Source organism: Euprymna scolopes, chromosome 26 (genome assembly GCF_053919585.1).
Source record: "Euprymna scolopes isolate OS-2025 chromosome 26, ASM5391958v1, whole genome shotgun sequence".
Classification (NCBI taxonomy): domain Eukaryota; kingdom Metazoa; phylum Mollusca; class Cephalopoda; order Sepiida; family Sepiolidae; genus Euprymna; species Euprymna scolopes.
Genome location: NC_136507.1, coordinates 104,441,275 through 104,468,720, shown reverse-complemented (window position 1 = coordinate 104,468,720; position 27,446 = coordinate 104,441,275). Strand labels below are relative to the sequence as shown.

General features: G+C 34.7%; 1 protein-coding gene across 1 annotated transcript in view; it reads right to left on the bottom strand.

The window, feature by feature from the left end:
* LOC145248334 (ATP-dependent RNA helicase DHX33-like) overlaps positions 1-27,446 on the bottom strand; it is a 105,631-nt gene that overhangs the window by 34,559 nt on the left and 43,626 nt on the right. The window contains exons 9-13 of the mRNA XM_080110244.1: positions 19,151-19,322; positions 14,172-14,269; positions 10,060-10,233; positions 4,188-4,278; positions 2,496-2,561 (exon numbers count right to left, since the gene is read on the bottom strand). Coding sequence (XP_079966370.1) covers positions 2,496-2,561; positions 4,188-4,278; positions 10,060-10,233; positions 14,172-14,269; positions 19,151-19,322 — 601 coding nt within the window. The remainder of the gene's footprint in view (positions 1-2,495; positions 2,562-4,187; positions 4,279-10,059; positions 10,234-14,171; positions 14,270-19,150; positions 19,323-27,446) is intronic.

Genomic DNA, 27,446 nt, shown 5'->3' with positions numbered 1-27,446 from the left:
CTTGTTACGTTGACGGAGAAATTATTTACGATGTAAACCTCCTTACTTCTCTGCCCTGGTGACGTAATCCTATCAGTGAGCAGCTAAGAACTGAGGAAACAACACTTAAAGATGACTTGCCCAAGCTCTTTGATTCACAGATTGTTAGTATCTGACAGTGGAATCGTAATTTGTTAGCCATCGGGTGCATCTTTGTTCAGGATCATCATACACGAGCTGCCATAGTTTGGGGTGTGGTGCAAGCCAGAGAAGAAGCCAGATTAATCTGACCAGGGTGAACGCTGTTGCAACATCAACAGCAGGCAAGTGACGGTGGCTAAGTGGTTAACGACATAGACTGACAATCTGAGTGTGCCAAGTTCAAATCCAGTTCATTCCACAAAAACAATTAGGGATGATAGTAATCTTATATGGTCCTTCATGAAAGTATCCGATATCTTTCGAGAAAGAATTCTAACTAGAAAGATATTGAGAAAACAGACGCCAATAATAATCATCCGATTAATTTGAAATGAATGAATGATGCTCAACAACTTTTCACTAGAAAAGACCTTCCTGGGTACAGAGTGATCTGAAAGTTTTGTTACTTCTATGAAAACAATAGAAGCAGAGTTATTAAAGCACACTTGCATAAAATATTGTATCATTTTGTACGATTAAAATGATGGCACTTTCTTAGTGGGTGACACTGTCAATGAAAATGAAGAAACTGAATGCAGCATTACTTATTCTATTATTGCTTTTACGTTTTAGGTAAGAGTATACAGTAATGGTGCAGCGAGAAATAAGCGGCCATGGTTAGCATGCGCCTGCTATGAGGAAACAGTGGCATACAAACCTAGAACCATTTAGATACGAGGTGAGGGCGATTATGCAAATTTAAGTGCTGTTGGGAGTTCAAAATAGCAGAATAAAAGGAGACAACTTTTTTGCTCTCAAAAGACTTTTTGTTTTTGGATGCCACATCATTCACTATGTGCGTTATTGGTCAAAAAAAAAAAAAAAAAGGAAGGGCTGCTTATGTGAAGAATTTCATTAATGAAGAGAACAAAATAATCCAACTTGAGTGTGTGTTCTTTCAGCTTGAATTAATTTATGTGACCAAAATAAGAATTACCTAAATATATTTTTCAATTACATAAATCTCTATTATTATATAAGTCACTCTGTGTGTGTGTGTGTGTGTGTGTGTGTGTGTGTGTGTGTGTGTGTGTGTGTGTGTGTGTGTGTGTGTGTACATGTGAGTTTTTTCATCATAGGTTCTGAAACGGCTGATCCTATCTTTCACAAATTTCACAAAAAGCTAATTCATATATCTGGCAGTGTTCTTAGATATGTTTTGTACAGAAATTCATCCGATAAATATCGAAAAAATCTGATCTTAAAAATAGTGTTTCTCTCTTATAGATAAAAAAGAATTTTTACAGGGGAATATTTTAGGTTATGCTGGCCAAGGGAGATGATAAAATCTTAGCAAATAATTTCTTATAAAAAAAAACAGATTTTATTAAAATCTGGAGATATAGCTTAGTGGTACACCATTTGTCTACGGATCGAATGATCATCTGTTCAAGCTTGGGTGTATCTCACCATTTTATTTAAAATTTTTCTTATTAATGAGTTCAATTCATGATCAAAAAGAGGTATCATTTAAAATCACTGCAAATCATTTCTTTGTTTGCATATTTTAAAACTGAACATTAATCAGAAGTGACTTTTCATCGTCAAGCCCAAATATCAGCTGACATGATATTGTAAACAAACACAGATGGAATTTGACAAACGACATTATCATTATCTTCTTTTTTTTTGCTAATTAGTCCACCAGGCAAATAATTCCTCATAATATAAAATATTCAATAGAGGATTGGTTCTATAATAATACATATGCAATCTGCATAAATTAAAATATCATGTTTAAGCGTATTGTACGAGCAAGCAATGCTGGGCTGCCAACTAGTTATAAATATAGTTTTCAGAGTAACAAAGTATTCTGATCATTCAGTACATGGTTAAAAAAAGAAAAGTTTTACAAAATAAAAGATGAATTATTCTTTTTTTATATTACATTTAAAATTTTTTTAAATATTATAAGCAAAAATATCACATACTTTTAAAAACTATTCCGTCCAAAAAAAAAAAATAAATAAAAAATAAACAAAACAAAAAACAATTTCAACGCTTCTACGGTTCCAGGTGAGCATTGTTTGAAGATAATCCTACCCAAAGCCGGCCAGGAGCTTACTTGGCCAAAACGTGGTGAGACAACAACAACTATTGAAGGCAGTAAGTTGAGGATGCAGTTAGGAGATTTGGAGTTCCTATCCCGTTGTGGTTAACCACCTGACGAAGGCCAGAGGAACAGTTGGCTGAAACGCCGTGAAAAAACAAAAAGATGAGGATAATAGTCCGCAAATAAATATATAAATAAGTTTCAACACTTTTCAAAAGATTTCTGGGAATTTAGTAAAAAAAGGAAAAAAATATGTGCTTACTTGAATTTTATCTGTTTTTTCAACAGCTCCTAAAAAATTCAATTGGTCCAGGGCGTTTATTATTGACTAAAATGGAAAAACAGAAAAATAAATATTTACATAAACAGAATTAAATATTTATATAAATAAAAATAAATATTTATATAAACGAAATTAAATATTTATATAAACGGAATTACATATTAATATAAACAAAATTAAATATTAATATAAACAAAATTAAATATTTATATAAACAAAATTAAATATTTATATAAGCAAAAATAAATATTTATATAAACAAAATTAAATATTTATATAAACAAAAATAAATATTTATATAAACAAAAATAAATATTTATATAAACAAAATTAAATATTTATATAAACAAAAATAAATATTTATGTAAATAAAATTAAATATTTATATAAACAAAATTAAATATTTATATAAACAAAAATAAATATTTATATAAACAGAATTAAATATTTATATAAGCAAAATTAAATATTTATATAAATAAAAATAAATATTTATATAAATAAAATTAAATATTTATATAAACAAAATAAAATATTTTCAAAATTAGCTGTGTTTCATTGACATTGCTGCTAGCGAAGAAATTATTTAAAGTGTGAACACGTTTGCATTTTTGTTTTTAACTTCAGTTCATTTCAAACAGGACATCTTGCCACTTAAGTGCAAAGCGACTATGATGGTAGAAACCAGATTTATAGAGGGCAACTTAAGTGGGGAGTTGGGTAGCAAGATGCTTGTCCACATTACTGCAGAGTTGCATGCCTGTGCTTGTTTTGCAGGCACTTCCATGGAATGTGCTCCGCTGAACTTAATGCACTTGTACCCCACTAGATGTTTAAGTTTTCTCTTTATTCAATTTTTAATTAATAGTAAATAAAGTAGATTGGGCTGAGAAGGAAATCGCAGGAGACTGATGCGACCAGACAGCAACAGGGTTCCTCTTTCTATGTTACCTGACGGTACTGCACACGCACATAAAAAGCTGAACTGGTTTACTTCAAGAACTCATCCTGTGTTGTTTTATAACAATCTTTTTTTTTTCTAAACAAATTTAATCAGTTTGAACTAAGAAAATCAAAAGTAAGAAAAAGACACTAAATGCTTTATGGTCTTTCAACCACTTTCAGGTTTTTTTAATGCTGAATGCAGTAATTTTGGAAAAAGGTTTTAGGCTTCAAATTCTTTATATCTTTGAATATTTATTCATGGTGTTTGGCTGTTTTGTAGGTTTTTTAGTCTGCAAGCTCTTTGTATCTTCAATCACTAGTTTGTAGTGCTTGGTTTGGTTGTCTTGTAGTGAATTTTGCTGTTTTTATTACCTACCCTGCAGAACATGTATGAGTTTTGCAATGAGAGAGGAAAAAGAGTTATAGTATTAATGTCTTAAATCAGAAAACCAGTTGAGAAATGGGGGAGATGGAAAAGGGAAGGGGCTGTTGTTTTTGTAGAACATAATTAAGTTTTGCAAAAAAGGAAGTAGATAAACAAAAAACATCAATGTTGGGTGCATTTCATCTCAGGAAGCCAATATCTTCAGACAACCTGATCTGGTAGCACCCATATGAGGGAAAGAGACAAGAAGTCATTTTTTGATGAAACAAGAGTCATCTAAATCCCCTACCCTCATCATGAATAGTTTGAAGCAAAAATGAACATCTTCGAAATGGACTCACCTGAGTTGTTGGTTTATCAATAAAATCAAAATTGACAATATCACTGATTCCCATGGCTAACATTTGCAACAAAACGCCAGATAAATTACACCTGTGAAATATGGAGGAAATTAAAAAGAAAATTAATGCGATAGAAAATCAAACATTTTGCATTTTAAGTTACGGATTTACAAAGTCGAATTTTATCATGTTAGGACAAGTTGAACTCAATCAGCCTGTGTGAGAATTAGCATTGGGACGATTAATCGGATTGAAATCGGGAATTAGAAAAATTGGAACTTTTGGGAGTATCGGAATAGGAAACGTGTGTGTCTACACTGCGTATCAAATCATTAACGAGTTTATATTTTTTTAAAGGAATTATTAATTACTTTTGTAAACTTTTTGTAAATTTTACTATTTATGGTGAAGCAGAGGTACTCAAAGCAAAGAAAGAAAAATAAACATTAAAATTTAAAACTAATCTAAGCAATAGAGTTAGTAATGTGAACAAAATTACTTATTTATTTTGTACTCTTAGCCATTTAGAGGGTTGCGGCCAAATCTGTAACATTTTAAAAATTTTATTTAAAATTAATTTTATTAGGAAATGAGATGCGTTTCATTTTGTCAAACAAGTGTTCCATTTTTATGTTTTAACAGTTGAAAAAAGAAAAAAGAATCAACTACTTTGTGACCCTTACAAATTTGAAAGGGGATTGGAAGCACTTAAACTGTCAAATAATTGTAGAGGTTACAAAAACATTACCATAACACAATTAGTAACAGTGTTATAACAATTTGTTTTTTTACTTGAGAGGGGAGGGGGGCACCATTTATCAAGTCTTGGAGGCCACTCTACGATAAGGGTTGATGAATATTAGGTTGACAGCGAGACAACACCGTGATGATCAGTAATGGTGCATCTGATATCATTGAATTATATAAGAGGATGGCTCAACAACAACTTATTTACAAGAGACATAGTCAGTTGGGAAGTAGCCCCAAGGCATTGTGTTTCACAGACGAACAATTCTAAGAAAAAAAAAAACTTTGCCCATGGAATTTTTTGCTTAGTTTCAAGCAAAGATAGGTTTTGTTTTTTTTTTATGACATATCAACCCTTTTCAGGTTATTTAATGCTAAATCCAGTTATTTTAGAAATAATATTCATGTTGCATCCAGTTATTTTGTAGAAGGTTTTTATTCTTCAAGCTCTTTGTATTTTCAATCACTAGTCTGTAGTGTTTGGTTTGGTCGTTTTATAGTGGATTTTATCGTTTTTGTTCCCTGCCCTGCAGAACATGAATGAGTTCTGCAACGGGAGAGGGAAGAGGGTTACAGTATTAATGTTTGGTGCATTTTGAGTTAGAAAACCAGTCAGGAAGTGAGGGAGATAGAAATGGGAAGAAAGAAAAGGTAAAAAGGTGGGTTTTCGTTTTTGTTTTTGGTTTTTGCAGAACATAATTAAGTTTTGCAAAAGGAAGTAGAAAAACAAAAAGCATCAATGTTAGGTGCATTTCGTTTCATGAAGCCAATATCTTCAGACAGCCTGATCTGATATTACCAGAAGCAAAGATAGAGAATGAGGTGAATTGTTGAACATTGTAGCTAGACAAATATTTTTGTGAACATTTTAGGGGGGGGGGGGTTGAAGTTCAGTTGAGCATCAACCATGAAAAAAGAGATAGTGCAGAGATAGATTTACATCACTTTTGTGAGAAATAGGAAGTAGAGAGGCAAAGAAGTCCTTGCTTGCTCACTAGATTTCGAAGATGATTTTGTATCCCAATTCAATTAATAATTTAATGACTGAACAATACTGTAATAATTAAATTTAACTTTCAAAACCCTATTAAAAAGAAGCAAAAAAAGAAATGAAAATAAAAAAAACTATCAGGCAACACTAAGTACAGCTATTTTTTTTATATAAAAAATTTGTGGAAGATATAAAACGCATTCCAAAAGTAATGTCTCCTATTTTTTTCCGCCCAAATGGATCAGAAGGGATTCCAAATTACATTGTTATGATGACTGAACTTATGCATTAATGACATGAATGTTTCATCTCTCTGTTGCAGATTTTGATGGTGTAAAATTTTAAGAAAGCAACTCTGTCATGAATGTGTATCAGAAGCAGAGATGTGTCAATCCTGGCGAAAGTGTATCGAGAATGATGGTGACTACATAGAAAAAATTCTGGAGCACAAAATATTGTTTGTTTTAATGTTAACACTCCTGCCTTTGTAGCTCTTCAACTTTTTGAGTTAAAAAAAAAATTTTTTTAAATAGGAGTCTTTATTTTTGAAATGACCCTAATGTTTCTGCTCACTCATGACTGACTCAGTTTAATTCCTAGAAAACAAAAAAAATCATTGATCAATTAAACAACTCCAAACTGTACATGTGATGCCATTCAGACCAAAAGACAACGAGAAATATCTGATTATCTAATTCACTATGTGTCACTGTGGACTTCCTGTATTTGACGTCATTTTCTGAACACATTAGTTCTAATTCATTTTTATCTCCAACAATATTGCCACATTGAATGTAAGGGTTACTATTTGGGATCGTGTCTAACAATAAAACTGTGAGGAGTTGAGCAGCAAGATGTCTGTTTACATTACATTTGAACTTATGACAGTACAGTCAGGGAAGCAGGAAATAGGGAGGAAATTTCAAAGTTTAGCAGTCTGAGGGAAGAAACTATTAGAATAGAATGCTTTCCGGCATCTACGAACCTCAATAGTGGAGGGAGCGGAATTTTGCTGCTTGTTGAGTTACAAGGCGCCTTCAATAAGTTTCCAGACTTTTTCATATGGACACTTTTATTGATAGTACACAAGTGGAACTCTCGTCCCCTTCAAAGTAATCTCCTCCGGCTGCAATGCGCTTGTACTGTTTTAACAACTTCTGGAGGGCCCCATGGAAGTCTTCTTGTGTAAGCGTGTTAATGACTCATCACAACCTCTTTCATCTCCTCAATTGTCTCATAATGACAACCTCTAAGGTTTTCCTTAAGCTTAGGGAATCACCAAAAGTCACAGGGAGCAAGGTATGGACAATAGGAAGGGTGAAGAACCAGCTTGGTCAAATAGTTTATGACAAGGATGGAGTTGTGGACTGGTGCAGTGACCTGGTGGAAATGTCACCAATCTGATTTGAAGAGTGTTGACCTCTTCTGACAGAATCTCTTCTTTATCTCCCTTAAAACCTCAACATAGTATTCCTTGTTGACTGTCTGTCCAGTGGGAACCCAGTGCATGTAAATCATGCCTGTGCTGTCCGAAAATAAAATAAATAAATAAAAAAAATGGATCATCATGTTTCTGGGTGGATCTGCTCCGTCTGGCCTTCTTGTTCTGGAGAAAGCCAGCATACTTCCACTGGGAACTCTGTCTCTTGGTCTCTGGATCATAGTAGTAGATCCAGTTTTCATTGCAGGTCACCAGAGCATCAAGAACTGTGGGATCTGAATTGATCAGCTTGACCATCTCCCTGCTATCATGACAATGTCTTTCTTTCTGATCTTCTAAGCACTCTTGGGACATACTTTGCACAAATCTACGTCTTCTGTTCCTTGTGAATAATTGTGTGTACAGTTTGTACACTGACATCAAAACAAAAGCAGTCTGAAGCATTCCATATTTTTCTTTGGAATTTTTACCAAGTTTAAAACAGAATTTTATTGCATATCGTTCTTCTAAAATGTCCTCACATCCAGATTGCATTTTTGAAATTCACCAGCTGTGACAATCAGGCTTTAGTAAAGCGTATTCCAATTACTGCTGTAGCTGTTTATCTGAAATCATAAAAATTGGTCAGCCATCTCATAAGATGTATAGCAATAACATTGAATTTTCAAGAGGCTATCACAATTTTAAATGCCTGTACAAAAAAGTTTGAAAAACTTATTTAAGGCACCTCATAGTCAGGAGTATGTGTGTCGAAGGGGTACAAGTGCTATGAGATCATCAGAGCATATAAGTACTTGCAAAACAGGCGCAGGGATGCAACACTGCAGCGATGAGACAGAGGTCGGAGTATGGCTGATAATGCGGTACCTGTTAGATTTGAAACTCTTTTTGTGAGCATGTCTAAGAGGGAGAGCCCAGATTTGACAATACCCCATGCATGGGTAAATGGTGGTTTTGTAGATATATAAGATATTCTCCGGTGTGAGTAATTTTCTAGCATGGTAAAGGGAGCCCATCTTCTTTACAGCAGACTTGGCAATGTTCTCAATTTATTTGTTCTAATTCATGTTGCGCGAATGTAAATGTGAAGTTAAGGAGTTTGAAGCATGGTCTCTCAGGTAGGATGTTATTTGTCATAGCAATCTGTAGTTGAGAAGGTTGTGGTTATAAAAGGAAAGAAGCTTAGTCTTAGTAGCATTAAATGTTACCATACACTTTAATGTTAATCTTGACTTCTAATGTAAAATTCCTCTTTAATCAAATTAGAAAATAGAAATTTCCTTCCCCACATCATTCTAGCTCTAACCCAACATGTAATATCAATACAAAATTCTTTCAATACTTTGTTGTGCTAAGAAATATTTATTATATAAATGTTTGTTTTAAGTATTTCAAACAGCAAACTTAGCAAAGTCAGCTAATATTATAATATAAATCTCACCTGTCTGTTTAAATGTATGTATGTATGTATGTTTGTATGTCAGCCTAAAACTTTCGACAGAGGCGACGGATTTTCACGAGATCGGTATCATTTTGAAGCTCGATCCTTCAAACGACAAATACCGAAAAATTGGCTAAAAAAATTTAATTCCTTTACCCTAAACTGGCCACTTTTCTACAGGGAGGGGTTGCTTTTTTTCGCCGATATTTTCGAAAGTCATCCCCTTTTTTCGATTGACTAGCCTTAATTTAAACATTCGTTACTTCCAGTTTGGCGATGCATGCAGCAGCAAACACGTTGCGTTTTTTTTTTTTTATTAACATTCTTTTTCTCCTTCACGGTACGGGTTCGAGCTTGCCTTCCTGCCTGCCCACTACCACTTTTTTTTTTTTTTGCTTAACACACACCTCCAAACACCCGGGCAACGTCGGGCACTCAGGCTAGTATTATATATTATGTAAGATTCTTTTTGTCTGCTAGGAAATAAACTTCAAACTATACATCTGATGCCATTCAGACCACCAGCTAAAAAGAAATATCTTATTATCTCATACACTATGTGTCACTGTGGACTTCTCATCTGTAATGTCATTTCATGAACACATTAGCTCTAGTTTTAATCTTAACTTCTAATGGAAAATTCCTCTTTAGCTAATCAAATTAGAAAATAGAATTTCATTCTAATCTTAATCCCACATAAAATATTGGTACAAGATTATTGCAATACTTTAATCGGTTGGGTTATGATTTATCTGGATTTCATGTCAAAATGTAAGAGCACATATGAGCACATGGAAAAATATCAGCAGGAGCTGTAAAATAGCTGGCTTGCGAAGATATTAGCAGCAGAAGCCGAAAAAGCACATATGCAAATTAGGAAGTGTGCGTGGGCTTGTGTCAGAAGAAAAAGAAAAAAAAGCAGAGAAAAATGCACCATATGGTCGAACAGAAAGAAAAATGCAGCCAGGTGGGATAGACATGTGGCCCCGCAGTGACAGCGAGAGATTTTGTTAGCTGATGTCGAGACAGTGGGGTTTTGTTAATCTCATGGCAGACAAAATGAACAGTTAGAAAAAACAAAAAGTAGGTAATGATAATAAATGCATTTTGTTAAAACAGAAAGACAAGACGAGTCAGATTTATTTTTTTGTTTGTTTGGAAAATAATGGAAATAATCTTAACCATGAGAAAATCTCTGAACGAGAGTGAATTTAAGTTCATAACACAGAAAACAAAATGAGTTTCAATTTACCTTTGGATTTCTGGGAGTGTATTTGGTCGGAACTGGTCAAACTCTTGTTCTGTATAAAGTCTGTAGCAACTTCCAGGTGATTCACGGCCAGCTCGCCCTGTTCTTTGCACAGCTTGAGCTCGTGATGTACGTACAACTTTTAAAAGATCAAGACCGCTTGAAGGATTAAAAAGTCTGTGAAGAAAGAAAGATGGAATGGTAAACAGGAAGTTCCTTTTTTTTTTTAAAGAAAAAAAAAAAACCCACAAAATTCTTTGATTTTATTATCCAAAATATAATCACTTAAATTTTCAAATTTTAGTTTTCATCAATGATGATAAAAACTATTCAGATTTATATTATAGATGTATGAATCATCATGATATAACTTTTTGCCTAACAATCCTATTTTGGGCATTGGCTTCTCTAATTCTTCCTAGAAACACGTACTTACAAGGTGCGGGAGCAAATAAAAGTTACTATATTTAATGTTGCATCCCTGTACTTGTTTTGCAAATATTTTAATGGAACGTGTTCTGATGAAGTCATTGCACTTGCATCCCCTCAGCGTACACATCGCAGACAAACCCACGTAGCAACAAAACCACACCCCTTTACTGTTGACATCTCTAAATGCCAGAAAGCTTTCTACTCTAATAGCTTCTTTCCTCAAACAGCTAGACTTTGGAATTCCCTTCCTACTACCTGCTTCCCTTATTGTACTGATATGCAGAAGTTTAAATGTAACGTAAACCAACATCTTGTTAATCTTTCTTGGTCCCAATTAGTAGCCCCTTACGTCCAAGTGGCGATATGCCTTGTTAGGGCTAAACATGAATAAAAAAATAAAATAAAAATAAATAAATAAATAAAATGCTGCTATAGAACTAATAGGATTCAAACTTACTAGACCCAGATCATAAGGCCATATTGATATTCACTTAATAAGCTTATCCCCACTACCACCTTCGGTTGTGACAACCTTTAAAACCAACCCTCAGGTATGGGTTTTATATATAGACACAAGAAGTAGTCACACAATTTTAATTGTACAGCAATTGTTTTCTATTCAACTGTTTATAAATGAGTGTGAGAAAAATGAAGACATAATCTAACTTCCATAATTGTTAATGCCAAGTAAATATTTCATTTCTCATTTTTATGATCTGCTAATTATGATTTCTTTTGAGGGTTGGATCTGGAGAAAACATCCGTATCTCATTAGCCGACCCAATTACAGGTAGTATTTTGATTTGATACGCAGGATTTGATATTAAACTAGTTCTAAGTACCGGTGTTGCCCAGGAGTCTTTGTATTTAATTTTTGCTTCACTCATTGCCACCCTCCTCATCATTGTCATTTTTTTTTTTCAATTAATGTCTTGTCAGAAAATATTTAAATTTTTACAAAAATAATTTAATGGAGAAATATGGATTCTGGTTCAGAATTTCCTCTATATTAAAAAACAAAAAGAAAGAAATATCTTTATGATATAATCACAACAATAAGAAAATATCATATTCCAAAAATCATGAAAATTGATCAAATAGTTTTATTTTTATAAAGAAAATCATTTTGAAGCAATTAATGGAATTTGTACGCATTGCAACATAAATCTAGTAAGTATGAATTATTGTTGAGTTATCTGTTTCTTGAGGTTTTTTTTTTTTTTTTACAAAATGAAGTGAGAGAGACAAAAACTCAAAAAGTTTTTATTTTCTTCATTAAAAATAAAACTACTTGGTCAATTTGTGATTTTTGGAATATGATATTTTCATTCAATTACCAGTACATGCATCATGGAGATATTCTATTTTTTTGTTTTTTAATAAAGGGGAATTCTGGACAAGAACTGATGCATCTTATTTACAAAAAGGCTTTGCAATAAAATTGAGTGAAATGTTGAAATTTAAATCCCATAAATACTTTTACAATCCCCCTCCCTTTTTCTTCTGAAATTTACAAATAACTAGATGCTATTTATCCAGCAGGGACATTATATTGCCAAATAAAAGCTGTAGGGAAGGCTAAACGTAAATATTTTAAAGATCTTAATCATGCAATGTTATATTGTTGATTGTATTTTAATATAAAAATGTGAAATATAATTATTTAAATAAATTAAATTCCAATACTGTGTAAAAGACATTTAATATTGTAAAGAACATGCTGGAAATAAATTAGCTAGTCAGAATCAAATATCATTTTGTCAGATGTAATGCTATTTAAGTCTAAATTCAAGAATCCAACTAACCTTTCTTTGTATGTGCATATGCTAATAAATTAACTAAATTAACTGATCATTATGAATTTTTGAAGACAGCAACTAAGTATAAGGGATTGTAATGTGGATTATATTTTGTTTAATTTTATGCAACTAAAGCAAAGAAGGGAATTGAAGCCCTTGATGAAAATTTAGATTTCTCCAGTTTTGGGTGAAACTTTAACAAGTACTAAACATCATTTAATAAATACAACTCAAATTTCAATTTTTTTATGGGTGGCATAATATGAGCATAACTTCATATTTGAAAAATCAAATATTTCAGAATTGTAATAAATTTGATCCATAGTTACTAGATATCAATTAAATTTGATCCATAATCACCAGATATCAATTAAATTTGATCCATAGTCACTAGATATCAATTAAATTTGATCCATAGTTACTAGACATCAATTAAATTTGATCCATAGTCACTAGATATCAATTAAATTTGATCCATAGTCACTAGATATCAATTAAATTTGATCCAAAGTCACTAAATATCAATTAAATTTGATCCATAGTCACTAAATATCAATTAAATTTGATCCACAGTCACTAAATATCAATTAAATTTGATCCACTGTCACTAGATATCAATGAAATTTGATCCATAGTCACTAGATATCAATTAAGCAAGGTTCAATGAATTTCGATTCATTTAAGACCTTTAATTTTAGATATTTACTTGAACCAAATTCATGTAAAGGATTTTGATCAAAATTAGAATAAGCATTCTAAATGTAAGGTTTGATATTATTAATTTTAATCTTCATAAGTGGAGACATATCATTTCTTTCCATGCAATGCATACCTTCAACCCTCACTAGTCAGGTTCTACTGTTGCATATTAGCACACCAGGGGTATTGCCAAATTATCTGAGCCAGAAGGTTATTATTATTATCGCATAGATTGAATTAAATTTATTTTAAAGAGAAAAATGTAACTCAAGGACAAAAATGGTTAAATGACGTCTTAGGAATTTAACTTGACTAGATTCTATAAACAATAACAAGGAATTTTATATAAATAAAAACAAATATGTTTTAATAGAAAAGAATGTGATGAACATAAACAAAATACGTGACAAAGGTAGATCGTTCGATTTATGTCTTTGGTAACATGGAGTTAATAATGTAACGAGAGAGCTTGAAAGACACGTATCAGGTAGTCAGAGAGTTAGCAGACACGGTCGGTAGTAAAGGGAGGAAAGACGGTGGTGGACATTAATGGCTCCAAGTAAAGGGAATTGTCGATAGTAAAAAGCTAAGACCAGCATTACAGCTTTCCGACGAGCAAAACATCTGAAATAAAGCTCCTGCATATACCACCAAGGCTTTGGGTCGTACAAATCTTTGTTTGCAGCTTTTCCGAGTGTCCGTCAAGTCAAGATCAACCCAAAATGGACCAGGTATGTTTTACTGTTGGCTGATATAAAACTCCAGAGGTTGTTATTTGTTTCTTAATGTTATAATTGTTATACAGTAGAACCCCAAGATATCACATTAAAAATTAGTAACAAATACAGTACAGTATATGCTACACATGTATATAATTAAATAACATTATAAATAACATCGTAAGGCCAGGAAAATACTGTAACGAGGGGCCAGAAAAAAATTGTATTCCACATCGCAACCTGAAAAAAACGTATCCTAGGGCCACCATATCCTGAGGTTCTACTGTGTGTCCTGTTTGAACAATTACTAGATGATCAATATGCACATTCATATCTAGATGATCAAATATATATACAGGTCAATAAACACATCATATATACACTCCTCCATGTCATACAAAAGCCCTGACACTATTACACTACTTCCAAGCAATATCACATCAGTATCTAATAAAATGTAACTTACTTGGCTTTCACCATTCCTGAATCAACAACATATTTAATACCTTTGATCGTCAATGACGTCTCAGCAACATTAGTAGCAACAATCACTTTTCTTGTTCCCTGAAAATAAAAACAAAGAATAGAAAATATATTGCGTTAATGTGTTTTTTTTTACATGTAGTTTTTTGTGTAAGACATTATTCTTTTTTTTTTTTTGAAAAGAATTGAATTTCATTGGTTTTATTCATAGGAACATTATAACAACTAGATGATACAAGACACGCATACATACAGACTGCAGCAATGCAACATTTGTCTTCCTGTAATATCATGTATGTGATAATCAAAGTCCTAAATTATAATTGCATAAAAAAAATAAGCCACTTTTCTAGGATTCACCCCTTTTGAGTGAATTTGAGTTTTTCCGATGCCAACTCCCTCCCATGTTAAGTATGGCTTTCTAAAATCTTGACTTGGAGTTATCTCCCTTGTTCCCTCAGACTCTTTTTGAAGATAGCATCATAAGATTGCCACTCAAAGTTTGGTCATAAAATTGGATTTTCTTTAAAAATAAAATTACTTGATCAATTTACATGATTTTTGGAGTACAATATTTTCTTTTCATCATACAGATTTTTCTTTATTTTTGTTTTTTGTGGGAAGAATTCTAGACAAGCACCAAGAAATAATTTTGCCCAAACACAATCAAGAATAGCCATGTTTGAGAGTATCGCTAAGCAAATTGATCATACTCTATATGCTCATACCTTGGCCAACATTCATGTCTATGGAGACTTCACTGTTCACAATGTTGAATAACTCGTCTATGCAAACAAAACAGATGATGAAGGGAAATTTTTTTGTCATGATTTTTCCCTTGCTTATGACCTCACACAAATTGTTAATAAACCCATTCACGTACCTGATGCTGATGGACAAATTTTCTAACTCTTTTTCTAACAACATACCCTGAACTATGCTCATCCGAAGCTCTATCCCTGCTAAGATCTTCCGATTACTCGCTTGTCTCAATAAAGATATAAACAAAGTATAACCAAACCTCAAATATCACGTCTCTATCGAACAATGTATCAATACTCGATAGCTGACTGGGATGGTTTCCGAACATTCATATCGGCCAAATACCCTTCAAAAACTTCCAACATAAACCAAACAGTCAGCAATGGTAAACCCCTGAATGTGCTACCACCATTGTACACAGAAACCACTACTTCAATTGCTTTAAACATAACAGATGTTTCGAAACTAAAGTCGCCTTTCAAACTGCCACCAATCACTGTAAAAGAATTATAGAAAACACAAGAGTGTCGTATGCTCAGTTAATCAAGTTTAAAGTGTGTGTGTGTGCAATGCACACAGGGTGATGTGATGCGCAAGTGTGTTAGCTATAAGGTAGCGTCTTGGCTTACGCACCATCTCGCTCTCAGCAACCACCACTGGCTAGCCTTGCGTGAAACGAGAAGCCGAGTGCGTAAGTCTTCTCCTGTCAGTACACAGCCTCTCCATCATCAAGACCTCTGCTGTGCCTCCTCGTGGTCACACACGGTAACTGGTTGTCATGCGACTCCAGGCTGAATCAGTAGAGGATCTCGGAACAGTAGGGAGTCCCAGAGGGACTGTGCTACGGCCCACCGACGTGTGGACATGCCCTGACACATTACCAATCCCTATCCCAGCCATGGGTCAAATGGCCTCACTGCCTTGTGAGAGCCATGGAAATGGATAAGGCTAGGGGAGCAACCCCGACAGAAACGATTGAGTGGAGCCCCTTAGGCGGTTGGATGGCATACTTGCCTCCCTCCGGCAGCTCCTGCACCCTTGTCCGTCCCCAGCCGTCTCGACTATGTCTTGCCGTTGGAATTGGGCGGGCCAGGACGAGAGAGTGAAGCCGATGCAGCGCAAGTCCCCCTCACTATAATCCAAATCCAGCGCAAGTCAGGGTGTCAAACATTGCGTCAACACCAAGCCCTGTGGCGATGGGCGAGCGGCAAAGCAGCAGGTGTGGAAATCACTGGGAGCTGTAGCTGCAAACCTGCACACAGGCGGCCCAGAAACTGGTCGTACTCCACTCGACCGAAGCAGTGAGGGGGTGCAGGCAACTGGTTGGCCGACCGAGCAGTCCTTTTCAGGATCACTCTGCTCGCCTCCATGGCATGAGGACGGGGCGATAAAAGGAGGCCTAAACATAGCTGCTTCACCATCACCCCTGGCCAGCATACCGCGGCTGGCGGGGTTTCCCTCACAGCGGTCGAGACATGAGAAAGAAAGGGTTGGTGCTTACCTTAGCATCATGGAATGTCCGTACTTTGCTCGACAATACCAGAGCTGACCGACCCGAGAGAAGAACTGCTCTCGTAGCAAGGGAGCTTGCCCGTTATAAGGTAGACATCGCAGCCCTCAGTGAGACTCGCCTCTCAGACAAGGGTCAACTGACAGAGTCAGGTGGCGGCTACACCTTTTTTTGGAGTGGACGCAGCGGCGAGGAGCGCAGAGAGGCTGGCGTGGGCTTCGCCATCAAGACTGAGCACGTGAGGAAGCTGGTTAGCATCCCGGACGGCATCAATGACCGGCTGATGAAGATGCAACTCCCGCTTAACAAGGCAAGAACCGCCACACTGATCAGCGCCTACGCACCAACCATGACTAACCCCAAAGATACCAAGGACCAGTTCTATGAAGATCTGGAAAGCCTCATCTCCACTGCTCCGCAGAGAGAGAAGCTCATCGTCCTCGGCGACTTCAATGCCCGCGTTGGCATGGACCATTCCACTTGGGACCGGGTCCTTGGTCACCATGGAGTGGGCAAGTGCAATAGCAACGGCCTACGGCTGCTCAGCCTTTGCGCTGCACACGACCTTTCCATCACCAACACCATGTTCCGCCTACCCACCCGTAACAAGATGTCGTGGATGCACCCACGCTCCCACCACTGGCATCTGATTGACTATGTCATCATCAGGGCAAGGGACAGGAGAGACGTAAGATTGACCAAGGCTGTGTGTGGTGCCAACTGTTGGACAGACCACCGCCTGATCATATCCAAAATGTGCCTCTACATCCAACCCAAGAGGCGGCCTCAGGGCCAGAAAGTCACAAAGCGCCTTGACCTGGAAAAACTTAAAAGTCCAGATGTCATCCATGAGCTACAGGAAGCAATCAAAGACAAGCTATCTGTCCCCCTCACCATCTCGGACACTATCGAAGATCAGTGGGCACACCTCAGAGACTCCACCTACTCCATTGCTCTCGAAATCATTGGACCCAAGCAAAAGAAGCACCAAGACTGGTTTGATGAAAATGATTCTGAGATTCAGCCCCTCCTGGAGGAGAAACGCCAACTTCTCCGTGCACATCAGAGTGACCCCAAGTGTTTTGCAAAGAAAGCTGCCTTCATCAACATCCGCAGCAAGGTGCAGGCCAGACTCTGCTCCATGCAGGATGCCTGGCTCAGCGCCAAAGCAGATGAGATCCAGGAGCATGCCGATAGCCAGGATATGAGGAAGTTTTACGATGCGCTGAGGGCTGTCTACGGTCCCCAGTCCTCTAGCTCCTCCCCCCCTGCTTAGCTCCGATGGAACAACTGTCTTGAATGACAAAAAGCAAATCCTTGATAGATGGGCGGAGCACTTTAACAGTGTGCTAAACCGACCATCTTCCATCAACGATGAAGCCATCGATCGACTACGCCAGGAGCCTATCAACGAGGAGCTCGACATCCCACCCTCGTCAGAGGAAGTAAGCAAAGCCATCAAGCAACTTTCCTCTGGGAAGGCCCCCGGCCCAGACTCAATTCCAGCAGAAGTATATAAAGCTGGTGGACCTACACTGCTTTTAAGACTAACAGAACTCTTCCAATCCATGTGGGAGAGTGAAGAATTACCGCAAGATTTTCGTGATGCTACTATCGTTCACATTTACAAACGCAAGGGAAATCGTCAGTCATGTGACAACCACCGCGGGATATCCCTTCTTTCCATCGCCGGGAATGCAGGGGGACAAAAGAAACGATATAAAGACTGTCTGAGAACGTCCCTAAAAGACTTTGACATCAGCCCCCAGTCTTGGGAGAGTCGCGCTACTAAACGTTCGGCCTGGCGTTGCGTCATCAGCCTAGGAGCCGACAGGGCAGAGAATCAACGCATGACACACGACCAGCAGAAGCGCAAGAGGAGGAAGGAGAGAGCTGCCTGTTCACAGCCTGCCGATACCGCCTTCACGTGTCCAGAGTGTGGAAGAGTCTGCCGAGCACGGATTGGCCTCATCAGCCATCTCAGGACCCACAAACCCCTGACGCCGAATTGATTGACACCTTGGTCATCGTCGATTCTGACGGACGAGCAAGAAGAAAGAAGAAGAAGAAAAAACATGAGTTTTGGTGAATAAGAAACAAAGTTCTGAACAGATACGTATCCTTTATATCATTATTAAATAGGCCTGAGCTGATTTTGTCAGCATCTGACAAAGCCAAACATTTTGCCAAGAACTTTGCAACACTCAACCCCATGTTATCCTCCCAAGACCGAGTGAAGGTAAGTCTCAGAAGCCTTTTTTGAGAGCCAAACTTCTTAAAAAAGGCTAAATTCGCAAAATTTGGCTAAAATAAGTCAATGCTTCCAAAATGGAGGATCAATTCATAAAAAAATAAAAATGTTAAATACTGATTTTTTTTTTTTTGATAATTTGGTAGATTAGTGACCATTCTATAATAATAAAATGAAAAAAAAAAGACAAATAATTACAGAGGGGGTTTACCACTTCCATAGGTGTGCCAAAAGAAGGAGTAAAAAGGGGGAAGAAAAACAAAAGTAAAAATACTCTCAAGCAATTCTGGGACACAGGTCAGTTAGTTTTAAATAAATTAATCCTTACACTCACAAATTTGATAACATTTTTTTTCATAAAAAAAAAAAACTAAAAAAAAATTGTGTTTTATATTCTACAACTTGTAATAGAGAAAGAAAAATATAATTATAACCTTACCTTAGGGACAGGTGAAAACACGCGTAATTGCACAATAGGTGGTTGTGAGGCATACAATGGAAAGACGCATAACGGAGGTGCTTCCCCTGCCAATTCTTTGGAAATATCCCAGATCTGTTTAACAGTTGCTTCAATTTCTTCCTGGCCAGTTAGAAAAACTAAAATTCCCTCACTACAAAAATTGAAAACAAATACATTATTCAAATTGTTTATGCCAAAATTTTTCTTGTCAAATTTTACTAGTTATAATTCAACAATTCAAATTCCATCTTTAGTTTTTGTGCTGCATAGTTGGTCCAGGCAATGCCAAGTTAGCTGAACGATTAGTATTATCATGATCGTAATTAATATTTAAAGATAAAGATGTTAGAACAGTTCCCCAAAAATGTTAACTTGGTGAAAAGAATGTTAACAGAAACAAAATATGTGACGAAAGTGGATCATCTGTCTTTAGTCACGTGGAGTTCATGATGTAACAAGATAGTTTGAGAAAAATACACATAATCAGTTAGTAGAGTTTGTGAGAGAGTTTTGAGCTAACAAATTAAAGAGAACGGACAGGGAAGTCAACGGAAGCATTCCAGTGAATACACCAGAAAAATGTAGAGATACAGTGTGCCAACTTCAAGAAAAAGGATCACCCAGAAAAAACAACTAAAGGTCATATAAAAATTACTTGTTGTCATGGGTTTTCCTCAGAGGAAAGTGTCTTTAATTACAGGATTTCACAACAAAAGCAACCACCGGGAAAAAGAACTAAAAAAAAAAAAAATGTACGTTTGTGATTTATCTATGCCTAAATCAAAACGCGGATTCCATGAACAAAGCTTCTTTCCTAGAACTGCACGTCTGTGGAACTCTGTTCCGTCTGCCTGCTTCCCTCCGGACTACAACTTGGATGTCTTCAAGTCCAATGTTAACAAATTCCTAATGAACCGCCCCCTTAAGTAAACACTTCAGCAAATCTCCTCACTAAATTAATGTACTTGCAATAACCCTTATCCCTGAGTGGCTTCCGGGCCTTGATAAGTGGTGATCACTGTGTAAAAAAAAAAAAAAAAAAAAAACATGTATATGCACCCGCTTCCCTAAGTATGAAGATTACACATTATTTAGATGAACACTTGATATACACACAAGTATATAACACATACGTTTATTAAAGACTAGAGACACACAAGCCATACTAAGTGCAAGAAAATAGGAACATTATAACAACTAGATGATATGCAATCCCACACACATACAAGACGCACATATATATATACAGACTCCACCTATGCAACATTTGTCTTTCTGTGATTCTGTGTTATTTTATTTAATCCACAAAGTAAAATTATTTCCATTTCACTTTCCGTGTTGAGCGTCCAAGATTAAAATATATTTAAATCTCATATTTATGAATCAATAATATGAATGCAATAAAATAAGACGCGTCTCAAAATTACATTTTTTAAAATCTGTCAAATTCTGTGAAAACAACGGTTCCAGCTAGAAACAAGTCGATCATGCACGGTCTCCCTCCACAAATGAAAAATTTACTTTCACCATGACCAATGTTTGTGCAAAATTTAAAAAAAAATCAAAGGCATGATTATTGAGAAAAGTGCGAAAAATGAACGGATAAATGATTTTGTGAGGCAATTTTACTCTTATGATGACTTCTAGAAGAGAAACCAGTGTTATCCCGAGAAATCCGTTTTGATAAAAATTTACTTTCACCATGACTGATGTTTGTGCAAAATGTTTTAAAAATCGAAGGCATGGTTATTGAGAAAAGTGCGAATAGATGAAAAGGAGTGAATTATTAGGTCAAATCCTTCCTTTGTTGAGGGGGAACAAAAAGGCAAAATTAGAAAAATTAACAAATCACGTGTCTACAACTGTGTGTGTGTTTTTTTCATTTTCTTTCTTTGAAGATCATAATGCTGAGTATGGGGCAGCCAAATCAGCTGCCAACATTCCCCTGCTTTTTATTGAAACCAACCGAGAGCTCTTTTTAGTATTCTGCTGTTCCCTTAAGTGCAATTGCCTGGATTTCTCTTTTACTTAGTTCACCAGGAATATTAGTTAGGTAGGACTTCAGGTTCTTCTTCATAAGCCTTGTAGCACCTATAATAACTGGTATGATTGATATCTCCCTAAGATTCCAGTTTCTTTTTATGTCATGCAGAAGACCTTGATATTTGATCTGTTTCTTTTAATTATTTGGTTGATCGTTTCGTTTTACAGCATATTTTTTGGTTATTAAATGCCGAATTCATTATACTAACTTTATGGGTGTTTGCTTTGTACTTTTTGATTTTTAACTGGACATACATACATGCAGACAACTGACATTTATACAATAGATAAGATCAAAAAGATGCAGCTGAAGAAGGCCAAAAGTTACATCTGCCGAAATGTGAAAATAACGACCAGAGATGAGAATACTAATCCGCATAATAAAACATAATTAATATTTTGCTGCATCGTTCATTTTTGTAATTGGTTGGGCTGAGTCATAAGAACAGGCAACTTAAAAGTCCAATGCAAACAGTGTCCAATAAAAAATTTGCTTTATACTTAATTATTTTTTCCATAAAATAATAAATAAAATGTTTTGTTCCATTGTTTTGATTTTGTGTTTAGTATTTATTGTAAAAGTATATTATTTCACAAATTTTTTTAATAGATTTCTTTTTTTTTTTTTTTTTTTAATAAAATAAATTTTTATCTAACATCGTCTGCTGTGGACTTCAAGTTGCCTATTTTTCTGACTCATGGTAGTTTGTATTAAATTACTAATTGATCATGAAAAAAACATTTAAAAAGTTTTATTGGATTTCAATTGGTGTGCCGAAATGTTCGTTCCGCCTATTAACATTTGTTTGTTCCTGAAGCCAATTCCCACCCACACCTTTTTGCTTTCATGTGTTTTGCTAAGTGTTTACTGCCATCATTCTTTTCCCTCCAACCACCATGTTGGCAATTTGCCGCATTTGTTATTCAATTCATTACTGAACTCATTTGGAAAAAAAATAAAAAAAGAAAATGGCTGCCACCACAGTTGCTTATGTGGTGTTGTTGATTCTCTAGTAAAAGTGTGCTTCAGCAAAGCTGTAACGCCTTTTGCTAAAGTGTTTTACAGACACAGATGTTGTTGAGCAGAAATAATAAAAAAAATGATCAACACAAAGGATATTTGATTTCTTTAATGAGATTATTATTATCACCCACCCCCCTATTTTTTCGCTTCAAATATTTCTTGTTTTCATACTAAAAACGAAAAACATCCTTTACTTTGATCAAGTAAAAAGCAAATAAAATCTGCTTTTTTTATTTGTTTTCACCATTCCCGCTCTTTAAGTAACCACAATGTTGTTCTCCTCATAAGCGCAATCACACCTGACGAGTTTTCATTTCTGAAGTGATTAAATCATTAGGAACATTTTCACATTGGTCCATTTGGTTTAATGGAGAGACAATAGATATTCCTTGAAAAGGTGGTTGTGAAGCAAAAGTCACACAATTTCCAACCACACCTCTCCTGAATCAATACTGCTTGATTCCACTCGAAAGAAGTGTAGGATGGCTGGAGACAATGCTGAGATAAGCAGAGAGAACATACAGCACTTGTCATTTCCAAATGGTTATTCGTTTCAGTACTAACCACCTCTACCATCGAATGACTGAAGTTAAGCAACGTTGAACCTGGTTAGGCAACATTAAAAAAATCAGTGCAAAGTATTAACTGAATGGCACAGGATTTTTGCCAATAACTTGATCGATGTTAAAGGTTTATGACTTTTTTTAATAGTATTAGTGAAAATCTGAAGATAATAGTTTTACTATTGAACTTGGTTTGCCAATTCAAAACACACAGAGGTTGCCTGAAAGGAAACAAAACTGATATCACAGTTATTTCAATCCCAAACAACAAAAAGACCTGTCTTCCCCATTCAAATTACTGCATAATTGGTAATGTGTACTAGCTAATATATTCACTAGCTAACCTACCCACTGTAATATTAAATATGTACCTGAAAAGTAATGGGAATGGTGTCGCATACAATTTATTCCAATTTCAAGCAACACCCTAGATGGTTTCTCCCCTAGATGGTTAATTCCACTTCCAATCCTTCTCTGACATATTTCTATGAGTTGATGGAATTATTATTCTGAGATGCTCTTCAGCTTTTTTGCATTAATATTTTTTTATTGTATTGTTTTGCATTAATCTAAACATAGATTCTAGTTTTATTTTCACTTACAATTTTGATCTGTCTGAAAATTCCATATTTCAAATTACATGCAATACAATAGTTATAATAAAGTATTATCATTGATGAGAGAGAGAGAGTTATATTAAGTGCATTGCCTTTTAAGTTTCTTTACAGTTTAAAATTAAAAAATAACTTTGTGCCTTCTCTTGGAGAGTTGCCATTTTATTGGGGTTAACTTGTAACGTAGTACATATTCACACAGGTGTTACAATGTAGGGGCCCAACACGTTGTAAACTCCATCGCAAGGAACATCAGACTAGAGAATGTTCTTAAAGAATAAAAGTTTATATACATGTGTAGATGTTGTTCTTTGAGAAATTCCACAACTTTACCAGTTCCAAAATCTGCCTCTTCCTCCCTACCTTGCCTCATTAAAACTTTGAGAACTATTTATGTCTGAAGCACAGTTGAGAGAGACTCACCATACCAACTGCAATACTAAGGACAAGCTGATTGCCAAAATAAAACTAGTATTTAGGTATCTCTCGAAGGGCACTGTAAATGCTGCATGATTCAGGTTAAGGTCCAACCTAGAAGGACGGCTTCTTCATGTGAACTGTATTAAGCAAAAGATCCTATGAACGTTAAACTTTGAGTTTTTTGACTACATAAATTAAAAAAAGATATTTTTTTCTTTCCTATCACAAAACACCCAAAATATATATTTATATATATAAGTTAAGATAAATTTTATAAAGGAACTTTATCACATTATCTAATCAGTAAGAGTTACAGAAAGAGGAATTTAGGCCATGGCATTTCGGAGCTATATGCTTCTCATCAGAAGAGGAGAAAAAACTGGCATTATACAAATGTAAAGGTTAAAGGACAACACAGATTTCGAAAACAGGTTAAAAATGGAAAAATATTTTGAGATTAGAATTGATAGCAAAAATTAGCTTAGTCGTTATTTATCTCTCCAGCATTGTTACCATCTGAGTTACTGCTAGATGAATTTTTTTTATTTTGTGCATACGCAAAAATAACAGCATGAGTAATATTCTATTCGGCTTACCCTGCCAAGGTCAACTATTTTGTTTTCAATTTTAACCTCTTAGCAGCAATTTTTACCAAGTAAAAACCAAATCGAAATTGTGCTACAGATCCAAATAATTTCAACTCTGTAGACCAAATCTTCAGAAAGGAGTTTAATAGAGACATTTCACACACACCTCAACAAGGTCACTTTTATATTTACATAGATATATATATAAATATTTCTGCATGCTAGAACGTTTTCATCTTAATTTCTATACAATTATGCAGAATGTAGAAACTATGCATAAATAGAATTCAACATATTAGTGAAATAAAACCAATCTAATAAGAAACCATAAAAAATTGATACATAATTAATGCTCGCTTTTCAAAGGAATATGCAAATTAGTTAACATTCATGTAGTTGCTCATATATCTATGACTGAGTATATTAAATTCATTTTAATAATTTTGAAATAGAAAATCTAGAGTCTTAATATCAATGTCATAGCAAGAAAAAAAAACTCAACTTTTAGGTGTATAAGAAAAATTGATGCTGAAAATAAAAATTGAAAAATTTACAATATTTTTTGATCCATCTAAAATTCAAATAAGGAATTATAATAAAAAAAATCCTTAATCCGTAGATTTTCAAAGATATTCTTTTCATCAGAGGAGAAACATTAGTCAAACAAGAATAAATTTGATTACAAAAAAATTTTTTTTCGAAACATTTTTAATAACAAATCAAAAATATCAGTTCATGAAATCGTAATCCGTGATGCCAAAGAAAGAATCTGAAATCCAAGTGTGAATGGACTATAGTGCAATGCAAAACAACTTAATTAAAATTTGGAAAATCAAATAATGAATTTGTACTCGGTAAGGTCCACAACAAAGAAAATAAGCCTACGTGGGAAGGGATTATCGTAAAATCCCAAAAGTCAATAAATTCAATGAAATTGTAAAATTGTATTCAATTTTTATTTTCATCATCATTTTTTTTTTTTCTTTAATTGCCTTCTCTTGTATATTGAGATTTTTACCATCTTGATAGGTTACAATTTTAAGATAACACTCATCTTTATCCTTGTAAAGATTATATATATATTTAAATGAGAAAGGTCACCAACAATTGGTATGTATTTTTTAACATTATTTAATTATTCCATGTTTTGATTTTTCATTTAAAAAAGGGATCATATTTGGATCATTTTAATAATGTTTTTAAATCATAAATAATTTTTTACGCATTTCAGACGTTCTGTGATGCGTCCTCCTCAGAAAGTATTCAAAATGCAAAATATTTAAAATATATTTAAAATGTGTTCAGAATGTATAAAAGCATTTTCGCAGTCCATTTTGCTAACATGTTTCCGAGCGGTGGAAATGTCTATAAATGATTCTAAAGGTCTTCACAGGTGTGTTCCACCCCATACCCTTACTTATGGGGGGGGGGGTCAGACCATGGTCATTGCTGTCTTTTGCTTTTCCCCTCTCTTTTCTTGTTTCTCTTTTTACTACTTTTTTTAGGGCCACGTTGGTACTTGGTCAAATGAAGGCATAGGGGAGGGTGTGTGTGTGTGTGTGTGTGTGTTATATGTCTAATAGTTTTATAAAATTATAAATTTATTTGCTTGCTTAAGAAAGCAAATGTGATACAAGTTCGTTTTTAATGCGTGAGGTGTGGGGGGGACCAGCTCCTCTGAAACAAGGGTAATTGGTAGAGATGTTTTCATTTAATTTTGATTTTTAGATTTTAGTTTCTTTCTATTGTGATTTTCGTTTTGATCTTAGTTGGTTGAGGCATGCATAATATTATATTTGTTTAAATAAAAAGGCTTACTTATAAATAGACATAGGGGATTTTCTAATGTTCCTATTTATTTGTTTATCTATCTATATATATATATATATATATATATATATATATATATATATATATACATATATATCATCCACAGACTGTTTAGCTGTATTACAGCTATTCAGTGCAGCTAGACTAGCACCTATCCCAAGCCAGGATCAAATCTACAATCATCTAACTGATAGTCGGCAGTTCTACCCTCTGGCCTATGGGATCAGTGCCCACAAACGATATCTTCAAATGTCTATTCATATAAACATTTGACCGCTGCTTTTACAGTGCTTGATTTGTTTATTTACGAATAAAGAAAAGAGCTTTGAATTACACACACGTATGTGGTTCCTATTAGATCACCAAAGTTAAGCAACATTGAACTTGGTCAGTAATAAATGGGTGACCATTTGAAACTTCCAGGTGCTGTATGTGCTCTCCATTGTTTCCAGTCGTCCTGGACTTCTTCTTGCCACTGGACTCAAACAAAGCCGATTCAGTAGAGGGGTGGTTGGAGATTGCGCAACCTTTGCCTCACAACTACATGTGCATATATATTTTGTGTTCAGAAAGTTGTTAGATGAGACAAGTCATTGTTACCGTCGGTTTCAAGCCCGATAATTATGATCGTTTAAAATATCCATATCAAGCTCTCTTCAGCCAATACTCATCTATTTTATAACCGGAAGTGGAAAATATATATACATTACGAGTTTACGTTTAACTCTTGTTTTGTTAACCCGCACCCCTACCCCATTTATGATGATGATGATTTCATTAAATTTAAAATTTGAATTATTTTAATTTTAAAATCTAATTTCGATTGAAAACTTATTTTATATATAAAAAATTTTAATATATAAACAGATTTTAATTTGAAAAATCTAATTTTTTTATATAAAAAAAAAACTTAAAATTTATATCAGTATCGGTTTTAAAAACTTAAAATTTTGCTTAATTATATCGAATTACGTTTAAAAATTTCGAAATACGTTAAAAAATTTTTTTAAAAAGTTCAAATCTTTCAAGGTTTGGGGAAGTGAGTATTTATCTAGCTTAAGGGATTTTCCTAGTATATTCACACTATTATATTTTTGCTATAGTTTTAAAATCAAAACAGATTGTAAATTACATTTATAAAGTATGATTTTTAAAAATTTATATATAATACATTAATTTAAAATCTATAATACA